The sequence below is a fragment of the Passer domesticus genome, chromosome 3, assembly GCF_036417665.1.
Source record: "Passer domesticus isolate bPasDom1 chromosome 3, bPasDom1.hap1, whole genome shotgun sequence".
Lineage (NCBI taxonomy): Eukaryota > Metazoa > Chordata > Aves > Passeriformes > Passeridae > Passer > Passer domesticus.
In genome coordinates, this window is record NC_087476.1 from 40,033,582 (window position 1) to 40,051,199 (window position 17,618).

At 36.9% G+C, this 17,618-nt stretch overlaps 1 protein-coding gene across 10 annotated transcripts in view; it reads left to right on the plus strand.

The window, feature by feature from the left end:
* KLHL32 (kelch like family member 32) overlaps positions 1–17,618 on the plus strand; it is a 122,751-nt gene that overhangs the window by 77,498 nt on the left and 27,635 nt on the right. For 9 of the 10 annotated variants that reach the window (XM_064412737.1, XM_064412738.1, XM_064412736.1 and 6 more), the window contains one exon: positions 6,197–6,412. In XM_064412737.1, the coding sequence (XP_064268807.1) occupies positions 6,197–6,412 (216 nt within the window). Of the gene's footprint in view, positions 1–6,196; positions 6,413–9,848; positions 10,489–17,618 lie in introns of those variants that run through there. The other variant, XM_064412744.1, reaches the window with a different exon arrangement.

A 17,618-nucleotide genomic window follows, 5' to 3' on the forward strand; every position in this document is an offset into this window, starting at 1 on the left:
GGCCGGTACTACTGTAAGCTTTGGGTTTCTAAGGGGCAGCACTTGCTCTCTCTGGATTTGTCAATATTAGCAACAAAAACAAAAAAAGAGAACGCTTACCATAAAAAATTACTGGTTGTTGATGCATTAGCCAAGTAGTTTTCAGCTTTCCTCTTACACTGTAGTAATTCCAAAGAGCTAGCAAAAATATAAAATTATAAATCATCTGTAGAGCCTATATTCTGTGATTTCTGCTGGAGTAAAGAATATACAAATGGGTATGAGAAATGTTATTCCTCACAACATATTTGAAGAAAAGGCAAGCTCCCGTAATTGGCAAAAATAGTAAATGTTGATAAATCTCGTCAAATCCTTGCTTTGTGTTTCTGCTGTGTGAAATGATATAAAAGTGCCACGTGAAGGGTCAGAAGATCTCCATGTTCCTTCATCCCTGAACTTTTATTTGCTAAATACAATATATTGCTACAGTTATATTGCCAGGAGTAGCTGGTGAGATGTGAAGCTTTTCATTTAGGGCATTCCTATGCCAGGGATACTTAAAATAATTTTAAAAATTCTTATAGTAGTATCTGTTAACCTAGGGAAAGCAGCTATTGAAACCTCTGCAGGGACTGTGAAAATTTAACTGTGTAGTCTTAATATTCCATTATTTTATTTCTTTCCATGATCCACATAATTTTGTATATGGATTATAAAAGTTATGTATAATCAGGGTCACCTAAAATATTTAATTGGATTGGCAGTTGAAGATATTTGTGCTATTTAATAATGTAGATAAATCTGAGTTTCCAGAAAATGTTTTTCTTTTTTTAGTTTTACATATGGCATGCTTCACATTCTTTTTCTGAATACCACACATTTGTGTCATCACGTGAGCAATCTGAGAATATCATGTCTTTCCTCAGTGCTTGTGAAGCTCACAGGCCTCCTCTGTGCCTTCAGAGAAGATTCTCACTAGCACCAGCCAGCAGGATTAAACCTGAAAACTGAGCAGATATAAAGAAACAATAAGTGAGAAGTGAAATGGATTCTCGTAGGGTAGAGAAAAAATAATAGGGCTGAAATGTTTTGATATTGTTGGTCTTTTATTTAGCTCTAGACCTACTTTGAAATAGCAGCAAGGATGCAAATTAACTTTTCATGCTCAAAGGAGAAAATAAAAGCAAGAATTACAGGAAGTGGTGAGAAGGCAGTGATCTATCAGAAAAATTAATTGTATAAAAACGAGTCACTTAAAGCCATCTTTTACTTTGTCTTACAAACACATCTGCAGCCTGCACATATTTAATAAGAGTAATCAGTTCTGTACATTGAAATATTCTGAGCCAGCTGTTCCACTGTGACCAGGCTTCAGCAAAATGCTTTTGATGGCTCAACTCGAGGACTTTGGTGTTTAACAGAGGCAAATTTCAAATAAGATCTAAAATATACTTCTTGTGTTTATGCTTATGAAACGTTTCTGTCTGCTGCTGTGCTGTTGAGTGTGTGCCTGATCTGTTAGTTCTTAACTAAATGTGTGAGGTTTTGCAGAACTAAACCTTTGATATACAAAGAAACAGCTAGACCCAGCAGAACTGGTTTTCTTTTATCTTAAAATTGTGTTGGTCCCTTTTTTTGTCATTACAATTTTTTATTTTGCTATTATCCCTTATCTCTTTAGGGTCCATCTTTGCTATGATTTTTGTCAAGAATTTTTTCTGAACGGTGCAGCTGGTCCATAGTATTTAATGTGGCAGAGAATCTGGACGTGTAGGGTCATGACTTGTGCTTCTTAAGGATTTTTGAATGTCCCTCTCTCAGAGACCTCACACTTGGGGTTGGGTTTTTGGTTGTTGGTTTGTTGTTTTTTTTTTTTTTTTTGGGGGGGGGGATGTTTTAAAGAGGCTGAACCCCTTTTAGAAAAGGGGGAAATAGTGTCACAATGCAACTCTTCTTTGCTACAGCAGCAGGGCTACTCATTTAATACCTTGATTTATAACAGTATTGTAATCTAGGAAGCAGGTGGAGTTACAACTGGTTACGGTACTTTGGATATTAATGGCTTGGCTTGGCAGTGGAATTCTAAAGCTGTATATACTTTTGCTGTTTTAATTATGCATTCATTAAAAGCTTTTATACCCAACAGAATAAAGTAAATATTGTTTGATCTCCGTAGTGTGCTCCCAGACTGTAGATTTGCACAGCAGGGTCTTGATAATCTGAATAAATTGTATTTCCCCAAGGAGTTTATCTTTCAAATAAGGTCATAAAGAAATGCATTCTTTCCCCTTAGTTCTCCTTGTGCTTTTTCTGCTATTTATAATATGGAGCACAGGAATAGAGGTATATTGTAGTCTGCTGTGTACTTGGTTATGATTAACTCTAATTTATCAATCTGTTACATCCTTTTCTGTGGCTTGTGCAAGGCAATTATTCTTTAAAGTATGAACAAATAAAGATGGTTTTGGAAGCAACTTAAACAGAACGTTTATATCTGGTTTTCCTGTTTGACAGTTTATCATATTTCTATATTAAAATACACCTCTGTATCAAAATATTCGCACTGTCACATCATTTATTTTGAATATTTAATATTGTCATCTTTCAGATGATGTTTGTTTGTGGAAGATATTTTCTTTTATGAGTCTTTTAAATGTCAGCTTATTGTTGAATTGGTTTGGCATCTGAAGGTTGATACTACTGAATCAGAAGACCCTTAGTATGGAATAATAGATTCCCTTGCTTCATGGGGGGGATGCACACTAAGTAGAATGCATGGGTTCTAAGCTAGTTTCTTATTTTAGAAGTAGATACTGATAAATAATTTGGACAATTTACTAAATTTGTTTGAGTTCACTGTGAGAATTCTGAACTATTTCAACTTAGTTTTAAGGGCTGTACCTGTAATTTTATACATATTTTCTTAGCCTGAATGTGTTTCAGCAGTGTAACATGCATCATATTAGAAAAGATAGGATCACTACCTTCAGCTCTTAGTGACAGTTCTGCTTGTGTCCATATTTTGTCCTTCAGTTCAAAAAAAGATAAGTGGCATACACATAAACGTTTATGACAAAGGGGTTAAAAGTTTCAAAAATTTACATAAGCCTGGTTTCAAAGAATATATACTGCAATACAATACCAAAAGAAAGTCACATGCTACTTCAAAATTTTGTAGGTGCTCTGTGAATGCAATATAATAAAATCTGTGGAAAGCAGAGACTGCCAGTACTCTTACTCATGAATACACCTAAACTTCCTGTTTAGGAGCCTATTTCACCATTTACCAAAGTTTTTAATTCAATTAAGATTTTAGTGTGAAAAATTTATTTGAATCAGACTGAGCTGACAGTGATTGCTTTGATCCTTCCTGTGGGACTTTTTTTAATGCTAGAAGATAAGGTGCATTTTTTTCTCGCAACTAATTTATATACTTCATTTTAGACTGTTTTTGAAAGTTTTACCACTTATAAGAGCAAAGTTATGTTATCTAGTGTATACATTGAGCAATCTTGATGTGACACTTTTGCCCTCTAGGATCATAACTGAGGAAATAATGTATAGTACTGTATAAACTTGATTTTCATTTGTAAAACCTAATGCAATATTTGTTTCTTTGTGAAATACAAACCTGTAGATCAACTCTAACCTTACAAAATCAGAAATTAACATTACCGATTCCAGGCCAAGGCCAGTTTTAACAAAACATACTTTCAGTATTCATTAACAAGTAGACTGTAAGTTCAGCAAGTAACTAACACATTATGTCAGGAAGCATCAAAAATCATCTGAAACTTAGCAATGAAAATAAGTAAACACATAACACCCCCCACCTTCCCAAAAAAATAAACCCACATAGATAAATGAGCACATGAAATAAGTTACTCCATGCAGTACAAATAACTGGTGTGATTTTACTTATACATCCATAAGTATATTTGGCCTCTTCAACTGTAAGGCAGCTTTCATAAAACCACCTTTGATTGCTGCTGATTTAAGAGGATAGGGGAGTTTGGAGCTCATGAAAAATATCCAAACCTAAAATGAAGGCTTACCAGCATCTTTTAGATTTCACTGAAAATGTGAAGGTTTTTCAGGGGTAGCTTTGCATTTGTGTATCTCATTTCTGGTTCTTTATAATAAGGATTCTGTTATGTTATCTCCAGTATTTTCTGCCTCTGAAGTCTGCTAAAAGCCACCTCCCCCTCTCAACCGAAACTTAGTGGGGTTTGACCAGGCACGTATTTTAGTGGGACTGTTGATCCTCAGCTCACAGTGCTTGATTATCTATCTATTTATTTATTAATTTCCCTAGACCTAACCACTGACCACAAAATAGCTCAATAAATACGCACTGAGCTCTTCTAAATTTCTTTCTGGCATTTGGGATTTATTCAATCAGTGGGTTATTTGAAAAGGTAGTTTTCTGAATCAGGGACAACAAACTGTGGTTGTTGCTTGTTAAATACTGTGATGTTTGCTTGGATTAGACTCCTATGTATTGTTGCCACCATTGCATGGCCATCACAGGAATGGGGATATGAGATCTGAAGATATGAAATTGGACCGGATACTTTTCATGTAAAATTCATTCTTTTCTCTTTTTTTCTGCAACTGCAGATTTAGTCTTACCTCCGCTGTGTTAGTGTGAGGAGGAACTGACACTAGAATAGCTGTGGCTTTTGGGATGATGGCTGTTAGTGCTTGTTCTGACAATGGAAAGAACTTAAGTTTGTTCTTCCAAGAAAATCATGGGAAACTCTCATGCAGAAGTCCGAGTAGATAATGAATAGGATTTATCTTCAGTGTACAACTCTGCTAGGGAAGGTGAGCTGCTCAGACTGGGAGATTATGTAACAAGCAGGAACCTCCACAGGAATTTGATTCCATTTCCTCCAGTACTGACTCCTCTAAGCAGGTTAAAAAATTCTTTCTCCACTCTCCATTGCATATGCATAAACAGCTCCACAGTCATCGGGACAGGCACCCAATTCACACATTCAAGATGTAGTCCATAAAAGATTCCAAAAAAACCCCTCTTCGCACTTTCCCATCTTCCCTGTTGCTCTGCTCTATCTGCCAGCCGTGCAGCTCATTTGACATTTACAAGATTTCTTGTCAGTTTCATTTGGTGCTGCCATTCCATCCAGCAGAGCAGTGAAAGTGAAATTGACTTAATTTAGTCTGTTTCTCTTCCTTGCTCCAGTCCCCGCGTTAACTCACCAGCAAAGTGAGACTGACGAGGCTCCTTGTCATTCTCACACATGGGGCTGGTCAAGGGGAAGGCGGCTGATAGGGAGCAATGCGGTAAATTGGAAGATGAAAACCGGGATTGCGGAGGAGAGAGGAAGAGAGGTGTGAGCATGCAGCAAGAACAGAGAAAATGGGTAAACATGATTATTTCCCAGGTGCCCTGGGTACTTTTGTCTAATAGAGGTGAATTCTTGGCCTGTTCCCTGAAGGGAGTAGTGTGGTCTGGAACAGCATTAGTTAGTTGTCTAGGTACTAATTTATGAGGAATGCCAAGTTGAAAACGTTAGCCCATAAATATTGGTCGTCTGTTAGCAGGATGGGCAAAGCTTTCTGCCTTGAGCTACTATAGCTTTTGTCTCCTCACATTTTCAGCTGCTAGAAGGGGAGAGAGAGAAGGAGTAGGAGGCCAACATCCACTATATTTTGATGGCAGTGGTTGGAGAAAAAAAAAGGGTTCATTTGTTCAATGGAGAAAAATTCATATGTAATAAAATGTAGCTCAGCATCTTGTATTTTGTGAAAAGTTGTGCTACACAGGTGCTCTAGTTCAATCAAAACAGTAAATAATAACAAACAATTGCTTTGTAACAAACCATTGTAGTTAAAAAAATGCATTTTTTAAATCCACTTGTTACCTCTTGTGAGCTCTTGACATGCAGTGTAAATCATGCTGGTTTATTGTATTATGTACTGATCCATATTTCTTACAGATGCTTTATGCATATATAACCTTAGGAGTTACAATATAAATTAGTACTATCATATATATTTGCATATGCAATGGCAACACATATACATTTTGAATGAGGCTGTGTTAATTAACTTCAAGTTATATTGCCTTCCTTCTTCACAGCTCCAAAAGAATAACCTTTTTTCATTATCTGAGACCTGTAGATTTTTATATTCTCTGTCTTGTGTTTGGGATATTTTTGTGACGTGTATTTTGTTTGCTTTATCCATTTAGGAATTAAATAGTTTTAATTACTTGGACCTGTACAAGCTTGCGGATCTTTTCAACCTCACTTTGTTGGAGAATGCAGTCATTGGCTTCTTAGTAAAACATCTCTCTGAGCTATTGAAGAGTCATCCTGAGGAAGTTCTGGCACTCCCATACTGTCTTCTTCGAGAGGTTTTTAAAAGCGATAGACTCACTTCACTCAGTGAAGAACAAATCTGGCAGGTAAGGAGTGGTGAACAACCAGAATGTGTGACACTCTATAAACCATAGCAGTAATCTGTTGTTTTGAAACCCTGGAGCAGTCTCGAGGGAAAATAAGCACTTGAGCAAAAACTGTGAATAACAACTGAGGGAAATTTCTAAACGAAATTCTAAAAATGTTGTGTTGTGTTAATGCAATTACTTTGTTTGAAAGAGAATTTGTCATGCTGTTTAACTTCTGCTACTTAAATACAGACAGAGATTTTCCTCCAGATCCAACTTCTTTGATAGGAAGTGATGGCTGATGCATGCAATTCAATTATAATTGCCTCTGATGAAGCTAGTGCCATGAGTCTGGTGGCAAACGTGCTTCTGTAGTCTCTCTCATTCACTTCAGGCAAATTTAGCTGTATAACTTAAATAGTCATTGAAATTGGTTGGGCCACCACAGCTGACTTTGCCTGAAGCAAATGAGGCAATCATCACACAGGCAGCACTGTTGCAAGATGAGTGGAATCTTCGATGGAAGGTTTGTGGCAAGTAGCCTGAGATCACTTCCTTTTAAAAAGCTGGGTCTAGAAAAGGACCAAGTTGCTAGTCATAAAGTATTGACAAGATAAAAGCATTGAGTTGTGACCTTTAGAGTGTATGGGCTGGAAGAAAACCTAATGTGAGAGAAACACATAGCCTATTAAGAGAAACACAAAAACTAAACCAAAATTGCCCTTGGAAATGTTCCCATTGTATGTCTGTAAAAATTCACTATGGAGCGGAAGGAAATATCTGTAATATTGTTAACCCAAAGATATTTTTCTATTTCTATTTTTCTGGTTTTTTGTTATCATGTTTTAGAGAGGAAAGTATTTCAGTGTATTTCAAGATAGAAGGAAACTTGCTGAAAAGAAACCTGTGCATTCCTTTTAGGAAGTGAATTATATTGGTCCAACAGAGAAGACTGTGATTCATAAAACTGATTTATTTTTCAATCCCTATTATTTATCTATTCATCTTTTAGATTATTCTGAGGAGATAAGTACATTTAGATGCTATCAGTTTCTTAAAGTGTAAAGTGTGTATTCATCAGTGGGATGCTTCATGTTCTGTGGATGAATAATGTCATGCAGGATAAAATATTTATTATTAAAAAAAAAAAGTCAGGTTAACCAGTATGAAGATATAACATAACCCTTCAGTTATGTAGCAGGCATATTTTTTTTTCAAACTTCTGAGGCTTTGTATTATAGGATATCTTACAAAGGTGATATTTTCTGCAAATGCCAAAATGAAGTTTGACTTTTTCCTGTCCTAGTCCCTGGAGGATGCCTGTACAGCAGAACCTGCAATACACTACACATGATGATGAGTTGTGGTTTTTTAGGTTTTTAAGGCACACTACTCTGGAGTCCTAGCCCATATTCCCTTTATCAGAAGAAAGTTTTCATGTACAAGTTTATGCATGGGGCAGGGATGATTGGCTGATTGGGTTTCATCACCATTTCTCTGCAGAGCCAGTGGAATCCCCTAGCTACATGCTTGGGTATGTTCCCGCTAGAAGAATTTCCGTAGGAAGCCAAGCTATACAAGTATAACTCAATACTGGCTCAGTAATATTCCTCTGTAATAAATATGCCTCTGCTACAATGATGTTTGGGAACTGGGAGTTTTCAAATCCTGTTCTGCAAGACTCAGACTCAGAAGTAATTTTCTTAATTGTGTGCACTCCAGTCAATGAACACTTCATGAGGCAAATGTGACAAAGCCTCTGTTTCTGTTGCAGGGTCATACTGGGGAGAGATAGGTAATGTGCTGCTTTCTGAGTGACAACAAACTCCACACTGTCCATATAAGTGTTATCATAATAGCCTCTCTAAAGGTTACTACTGCTGTTCCGAAGAATTTTTTTAAACTAGGTTTCTGCTGCAGGCAAAATGTGCATGCATCTTTTTAATTCAGTTTGTAAAACCAAGAATAAATATATATTTGTAAATATTCTAGGTTCCCAGAATGGATTAAAAGACACATATAAATATTTACCAATTTGGGCATTCAGAAGGCAATAAGAAACTGGTTTCTTGCTTTATCTTAGTAAATAAGTAATTCCCTCATAGTCAGCCCAATAGAAGAAAATCAAATCAGACCAGCTATATTGCCTCAAGTGTAGTTAAGTTCATCATTTTTGCTAAGGTTATAGTGGTAATGCAATATACCATGGAAGAATCTAATATTCAGCCCAGGGTGAAGATTGGGTATGCCAGAGGATTAGTGTCAGGGTGCTTTATAGAAGTGAAACTTGATGGACAGGCTGGAGACAGATCTACAGAATCTCATTAAATTGCTGAATTGTTCATTACTGAGCACTCTCACTGTAATAAAGTGCTCATTGACTTTGACAAATCCCCATCCCATGTCTTAAGGAAGAACAGCAAAGCAAGAGGTGTTGGGGAAGCTGGAGGAAATTTGCACAAAGTGGGGCAGATAATAGAAAAGCTGATGGGGGGATGCTACCATTTGATTTATCTGTCTTACCTGTGACTAGTGTGGCCTCTGAACACACACATGGCTGTGTGTCACAGCAATATGAATTCAGCATGTCCCCAAGGCACCTTTGCTAGTAGGGCCGCCATGAAGCCCTAAGCACAAATTAAAGCTTCTCTCAGAGAACCTCAGGAAAGGGTGCCACTGTCTGCAGAGCAGAGTTTTTTACACCAGTTTGAATTCGCAATGTCCACTGGGTGATCTGATCCTAGTGTACATAAAATTTAAGGTGGTTATTTTAATGCATCAAAAGGTGTACATGGAGTGATGCTTGAATATTATTTAAATGAAGTGATTGCAGCTCTTACCTGTCATACTTGGGATTTTTCTAGGCTACCAATTCACAGTTGGCTAGTTCTAGTGAGTATGATGAAATAGAACTGTGAACAAACCAAGTCTGAGAAAGTTAAATGCTATTAGTGGCAGTGCACTAGGCTATGGGTTACTGCCAACTACTACAGAAATTCCTGCTGATTTTTCAGACTCTTTGGCTTGATGAGTCTTCTTTTAAGTGGAGACAATAGACAAAGACTATACTGATGTGTTTCTTAAAAAAATAAAAACCAAAATCCCCACCAGAAAGCCTGTGTAGGCTGTGAAATTGGATCAATTTATGAGCCTGTTCAATCAGGTCTTTTTTTAGGTAAGCTAAGACAGTAATTATGATTATTCATTGACATAAGATATGTTTTCATGTTGATTTTTAATTAGCACATGAGATTATGAATTTTTTTTATGTAAGAAATTTTTGATTTGTAAGCTGCATTAAAAGGTGTAAAGTTAAGACAGTGACACAAAAAAAGGATGAAATAAAAAAATGAAGAAAACGAAAGAATCATGAAGAAGGTGGAAGAAAAGAAACTTTTTTTTCTGGTTTGTTCTTCATCACAACCTGTGAGGCACTCTTCTTTTTTTTTCACAGGATGCAGTCTTGACAAGGACATAAATGTCTAGTTTATCATGAAATGAAAAGTAAATCTTATAATAATTGACCGTTACAAGAAGTATTCATTAGCTGTACTTCAAGGAAGCAGGTGAATTCTTTGCCTTGGTAATTGAAAAAGTAACCAACCCTGTAAGATGGAACAAGTTTGCCAGAGAAATATAGTGGTAGAGAGCTAGTGGTAGAGAGCTTGTTGTTGCAATCTTAGCAGGTAGAAAACAAGCCAAAGATTTAAATAAAAAGCTAATGTTAGCTTTAGTTATGATATAATTATGCCTTATACTTTTTATTAGAAACTTCCGTGTTATGAGGCTTAAATATTCATCTTTCAAATATCCTACTAACAGTTAGAGAAATATTTACTGGACTATTCTGTCTCCCTGCAGTAGATTGGTCAAATGGTTCTGTATTAAATACTGCACTTGATCCAAGTTGGATTCCTAAATCATATTTGGAAAAAAAATCTTAAGTGAGGTCAGTACAGGTTAATTTCTTCCATCTCTGCTTCTCTTTAAGTAGGTTGTTAAAGGATACATATTATTTTTAAATAGCTAACAATAAAAGCAGATAAATTTTAGTATTTGTCAATACTTCAGAAGCAAGGTTAGAAGTTTTGTCTTGGCTTTCTTTGGTTTCTTTTTTTTCTTTTGCTAAACAACGTGGTTACTTGGTAATCAAATGATAAGCAAGCAATCTAGGAAAAGCTGGTAGATAAAACTGCATGAGTGGTTTATTCAGCCAGGATCCATGCAAATGTGTTGTGCCTTTTCCAAGGCATTCCTAAGACATTCTAGTCCTGTTAAATTCCTTGTGTGCAATTTCTGCATTTGTGTTCATGAAGTACGTGTTCCATGTGTGAAAGTGTAGCACTGGTTGTTCCTTTTATCCTGTGGATGTGCAGAAACAATGTTTGGTCTCTGTATTGGAGAAGTGTCTTTGCTTGAATAAATAGAAAAATGAAGGACAAGAAGACTGCAGTGTTATAGGTCAATATGAGCTTGTAATGTATTTTCTATAAAAATAGTAAATGTACAAATCCCATTGTCTTATTACAGTCCTGTTTATCCTCTTCTGTGCCCTATTTCTGTGCCCTATTTTCAAGAGTCTTTCCTTGCACTTGAGCTCCATTTTGGATTTCCTGATGGGATTTGTGAAGGGCCAAAATTATTCTTCAGCAGAAATCCCACAGTTCAATGCCGTAGGAAATTTTGTAGTGTACACATTGTGACAGCTTGCTATGATGGAACATAGCTATGATCTGTGCTGATGACAGATCCAAAGACATCTTCCATACATCTCCAATGGTGCACACATTTACCTATGCAGAACAGCAGTTTCTAAAGTGGGTTGTACTATTCTGGTACAAGCTTGCCATTCCTTCAGATCAGTACTTGATTTTTTTTTCTGTCAATCTTTTGGTATTGCCGAGCAACTTTTCATATGGAGAAAGCAGAAGTCATTTTTCTCAGGAGCATATATATATTTTAATGAAATGTGGACTAAGTGCCTTGCTAAATGTAAACTTAAGTTTTATTGCCAAACAAGTAACAACATAAAATATATGTGAAGGAAAGCATCTCAGTAATCAATGTTGTGTTTAAGCAGTATATTAGCCTTTCACTATTCAAGAAATAAGCTTAAGTGCTCTCTTGAGCAATAAATGAAATAATGTCTACTCTAATGCTTGTTCCTGGTGAGTATTTACCCTAAGTAGAAAACTACCTCTCTAAAATGTGGCTGTCAGCCTCTCATCAAGAAAGGCATAGGAGAAACAAAAGGGGCTGAGGTGAATTGGTGAGGCTAAATGAGAAAATTAACATATTACCCATGTGTGTTTTGCTGTGCCTTTACCTCCTCTTTTGTACCCTTTTCATGAAAGTCTACATAAAAGTACCAGAGAACCACCTCTGAATGCCAGTATCCAGCATACTATGTGTCTGTGCTATGTGACTAGCAGTGTGACAGTCATGACTGGCTGCAAGCAAAATCACACAGTTACCATCAAATAAAATTAGTATGGAAACATAACCTGTGATAGGCTGCAGTTTTCCTTTTCCTTAGTCTAATCCTCGTAAACATAGGTATCTCACCTGAATTGACTCTGTGAAATGGTGTATTCCTTACACTCTCTCCAGACTGAGTGGGATTAATTTTTATAAGTATGGGCATGTGCAGTATTGGTAGGACATCCATTACACATAGGCCAAGCTAGTAGCTGTGGCCCAAGGTCAGCAGGGAGGTTGGTGTCCACTGGAACTGCTGACTGGCCAGGATTCATGCAGGAGACAGAGGGTCAAGCAGTGGATGTAGGCAGCAGGAACTCACATTGTTCTTCTGATGTTCTCAGGTCACACACTATTTTCCTGATAATTTCTGTATGTTTGTAATAGTAATGGCATTTTGGCTTACAGGGAAAATTAATGCTGTCCCTGTTGGCACTGTTCCCTTATTTTATGAAACACCTTTCCCCTTTGTCTACTTCGGTTTAATTCAAATGGGCTCTTAATTTGTCCTTTACAGTAATATCTTGTGAACTTTATATATACTTTTGTTCTGAACTTTTAAAAGTTTCCTGTTTTTGAATGCTAGCTAATATATTTACTGTTATTTATCAAGTATAACAATATAGAAAGTGATTTTCAGTATTAAAGCTATGCTAGGAGCAACTGTGTGTTCTTATAATGCTCTGATACATGTCAGAAAACTTGATTATTTTGCTGCTATTGTTGTGAGCATTGGAGAATTACTAGAGAGCATTACTTTGGTCTTGCTGTCCTACAGTAATATTGCCTCAATTTATTTATCCCAGATTACCTTCAGAAGTGCACAGAGCATCACACCAGTATTTAGGAAGGCTGCTGTGCTCACAGCTCTTGGATTTAGGTCACTTCTTCAGCTAAGCAGTGGATGTGCATTTTGATTTAGAAAAAGACACCAAGGTGTCCACACAGCAAGACTTCTTTTTGTGTTACTGCGTTCTACATTTGAATTTGTTTGCTGTGGGGGGATTTGTATTGACTGTTGCACTCTCTGTGGCTCGGATCTGTTGGATATTATCTGAAGTATAATTGTATGAACATACAGATATATGTGGTTACATTAAAAAAAAAAAGTTGCTGAAGTTGTTTTGAAAGCCAGATATGGTTGAAAAGATATGTCAATTTTTAAGTTAAAGAAAATAACAAAGTCTAAAATCTGCAGATATCATGGATGATCAAATATGGCAGTCTGTTGTTACTGTTTTAGTTAATGTCTTCTATTCAGAAATAAAAATGTTAGTAATCTTTACTCTTTGAAAATCTTAGTAAAGCTGTTTAACATTGTTGCCAGTGGATTTAAGCTTGTGGAATATGTTAGGAAATTAGAAACTCTTCTGAGAATTCCCAGCTCTGTATTTCAACAAATTTTCCTTTGGGAGCTGATAGAAACATTACTTTTATTCGTAACCACAAAGCCAAAGAAAGTGGTGGAAGAAAATTGAATTCCATGTTTCCTGAAACCATGCACATGGTCACCAATGTGTTAAGATAGCTGGAATCTGGGGTTAAGGGCCCAAAGTAGACACAGTTAGATGCAGTGAGGTCACACTGGTGTGTCCAGACCTGTGAACAGGTGTGTTGGTTCTGCACGACTGCTGAGATCTCAGTAGCTGTTGCCCTGTGCTCCTGCCCCAGCATCAGGACACTGGTGGCTCCAGGAAGGTGAGGGGGAAAGGAGATGGAAAAGCAGTGTCACTCCAGCACAGCTTTCATTACTCCAGCTGGGACACCCTTGGCAGCTTCCAGATGTGCAAGTGAGCTGCAGAGCTGAGGTTTTCCTTGCTTTGTGACAAAGGGTGCCTTTTACTCCTTTGATCACTTCGGACTCCCTTGTGCCAGGGAGAAATGGAAGAAATTACAACAAATACACTTGTTAAAAAGATCTTAAGAAGATTTCCTCTGAAGTGGCTTCCAAGCTAAAGGTCTATGTGGGATAATAATGACAGATTGAAAGATCACAGTCTCTGAAGTGAAAATCTGTGCTGAAGAGCTTTCAAAGTGCTCCTTTAGGGTGGAGCCTATTTTAATGTTTGAGTGAAACTATGGGTTGTAATTTTACAAGGTTTATCTTACAGCAGTTACAGGTGGTTTAGTTTGCTTCAGGTATTATTTAGGTTTATGTAATAAATTCATGTTTGTTTTAATCTTGTAGTGGGGAAGCTCTGACATTCCCAATTCATTAGATACTTTTGGGATCTCAAATGCAATTACAAATGTGGTTCAAATTGTTTAAGTCACTTTTTGAAGGAAATAGCTTTCTTAGAAAAATTAGTTGATTTTGAAAAATTAATGCAGGACTCATTTGTTTAAGTAGTGAGTTAATCTGAAGTCCATCATGTGGAGATTAAATCAAAGTGAATTAAACTGAGAGAGTGGGGGTTGTTCAGCCTGGAGAAGGCCTCAGGAGGACTTTATAGCAGCTTTTCAGTATCTAAGAGGTCAGACAAGAAAGATGGAGAGGGATGTTTTTGGAGGACAGGTAGTGGTACAACAAGGGGAAATGGCTTTAAACTGAAAATGGTAGGTTTAAATCAGAGATACAGAAGAAATTCTTTATTGTGAGAAAGGTGAGGCACTGGCAGAGAAGTTGTGAATGCCCCATCCCTGGCAGTGTTCAAGGTGAGCTTGGATGGAGCTTCGAGCATCTTGGTCTAATGGACACTGTCCATGACAGGGGGTTGGAACTAGGTGATCTTCAAGGTTCCTTCCAACCCAAACTGTTCTGTGATTTTGGTTGGAAAATTTGATGTCAGAGGTTTTGTAGTAACACAGTGTGTTGAACACATGCATATTTATAAACCAGTTAAGGAGAGCAGGTACTTTCAAGTACATTTTTTGTGTGTGACCAAAGATATTGATGATATACAAGTCCTGTATGGCTGTTTTAAAGATTATTATAGAAAATGATACATTTTTTTGTGATTTGTTGGATTTGCCTATTAAATCCCTAGAAAATTATCCCTAACAATAGGGAAGAAAGGAATAGAAATCCTTTTACATTCAAGAACCATTTAGGCTAATTTCCACAGAGCTGAATTGCATTTTTATAGAATTTTGTCAATTTTGTGCCTATTTCATTTTCTAACAGTTTTTTACTGATGAAAGCTTGTAGATTCTTGTCTCTGGAGTGAGCTGCTACACTTCTAAAATACATTACAGAGGGAAAAATAACAAGAGAGGAATATCAATAAAACTAGTGTGCATCAGATGGTAAAAATTGTCTTTTCCATTTATTAATTATGTACCAGCAACTTCTTTTAGTGCTCAATGTGTCTATGTAAAGTTTCAATGCATTTGATGTTAACCTGAATATTTTCTCTAAAAATAAAAATGAGCAATTCTAGATTTTGAAATGATGGCTGCTGGAGGTATGTCCTTTTCTGCCTCCCATGTTCTCTGTCCTTACCCTGTTTCAGAAAAGATAAATGCTATCCTAAACCCTAATCTCCTTAAACTGAAATCAAATCACAGTTAAGAGCCCTAGTTAAACGGCTATGTTTATGAATAGATAAGCTTCTGTTCTTTGCAACTTCAGAAAACTTATCAAATATAAAGCACCTAGCAGTGTTGGTTCTACCATCACAACAAACGGAGGATCCAAACTTGAGCATTTTGTGATGCATTCGAAAAGGGATGGCAGGAAGTTTTTGCCTGAGTTTCCTGCCATTTTATCCAGTTGTTAAAGAGAGGCAGGTTTTATGGACCTATGAAGCTACATTTTAGGAATGTTGATGTGATGATGCAGAGTCCCCAGGCTGGGGAGAGCTGCTTTATTGCAAAAACTCAGCCTTTTAAAGCAGTTTAGCATTTATCAGCTACATAGTTTTAAATCATAACAAATGTAATTCAACCAACCACCATAACCACGACGTGAACCCACAATGGTTACAGAACTTGTTATTCTACCTCTAATTCAGCTGTCACTTTGCCTTTCCTGCTTAGCTGAACTAACAGGCCTAAGCCATGGTTTTACAAGACCTTCCCTTTGTAAGGTTTTACCCTGATGGAACATGTTTATGGTAAAGAGATTGATTTCCCTGTCATTTCTAACTCTCTGTGGCTGGACTTTGTTTCAAAGGAAAAAGTTGAGATTGTTTCTCTGGAACAAGCAAGATTGAATCTCTGGATGCCGCCATATTTTGGATTTGGCTTTATTGCTTTGCTTTGCTCTGGTTTCGTTTGCTTTGCATTGTCACCCTTTACACTCCTTTTTGATGATCTTGTTAAAACAGAACTTGCCTTGATTACAAGAGTAAGCAGAGCTTTTCCAGTGTGATCATTCTGGGCTCATTTATTTTATGTGTGTAGACTCCCAGGTGTGACAGCCATTGCAGTGCACAGGAAAGCAGAGTGGCTGTCAGTGGTGGGGTAGCTATAAGGTCTGTTGCAATAGGAGCTGCACACAACCCCATACAGCTTTTAAACACATGAAATTGTACATGTGGACTGTCACTGAGAGGGGTAGCACAGAGCCTTGCTTGCCCCTTCTATCGCAGTGGAAGAACCAGTTAGGTGTGAGAAGCACATTTGCAAATCTGCCTTGGTAGAGCAGCTCCAAGTGACTGTAGAGGAAACTCCTCTGGGTTTGAGGACCTCATCACAAAAGAGTAGACATCTCTTGAAGCACACTGTGGGACAGTTTTGTCTTTGCTGCTCCAAAGTTAAGAAAGGATTTTTTGAAATTTTAAGAAAGCATTTATTGCCTGTATTGCTTGGCACTTTTTAGCTGCAAAAATATCTCAAGTACTTTTGGCAGATGATACTTAGGGAACTGTTTTGTCCTCACTTTCAGATACCTGCATATCATCAGTCTTTGTTCTGTGGCATGAGCACCAAAATTTTTTTTTTTTTTTTTTGTGTGGAATAAAGAGACTCAGTTGTACAGATGAGGGGACAGAAGATTTTGATTAAGACATCTAATTTTTCTCTTAGTTCCCATTTTGAGAAAGTGGTTGAAATGTAAACTTCTCTCAGGGAAGCATGAGTTCTACTGCTTATAAATTGCTTTTAGAAACTTGGAAGCAATGTTCTGTATAATTTTGAAGTTCAGATTCCCCAGAAGGTGTAAAATGACAAAGCTTCATGAGCTGTGATAATTTACAACAGGTGAGAGTTTACGTTCTGTCTGTACCTTACTTCACTTGAACTCCAGTAGATGAGAACAGTTTTTCTGTTATAGCAACTCATTGCTTTAATATCATTACTTACCATATTTAATCTTATATATTAATACAGTTCAGCTAGCCTTTTGTAAAGCTGATTTGTGATCATAGTTAATTTGTTGCAAGTCTAAAAAGATGGAATATCTTTATTGAGTTTAATAAGTGTCTTCTAGGTAAACTTCTTACTCTTGTGACCAGTAAATATAAGAAATGGAGAAAGTGTGTAAAATAAGTGAATACAATTCTGAATGCATACATTCTATTATTTACTTTTATTACAAAATTGGCATTTTGTTCTATGTGTTTCATAGGAAACACATACATAAAAAGATGAAACTAGCATTGTCTTTCTCTCAAACCTCTTTTGTAAAATAATGTCCCTTTTGAGAAGGCCACTATAATTATGTAGCACTAGGGGCAAAGGAAGCTTGCAGTAAAGCACTAAACTGACAATGCAAGGTACTGTACTGGGTTGGTAGAGAGTTTGTCTTTGGATAAATAATTCCTCTCTTTCTCACAAGGATGCTGGGCAGAACAATTATTAAAAA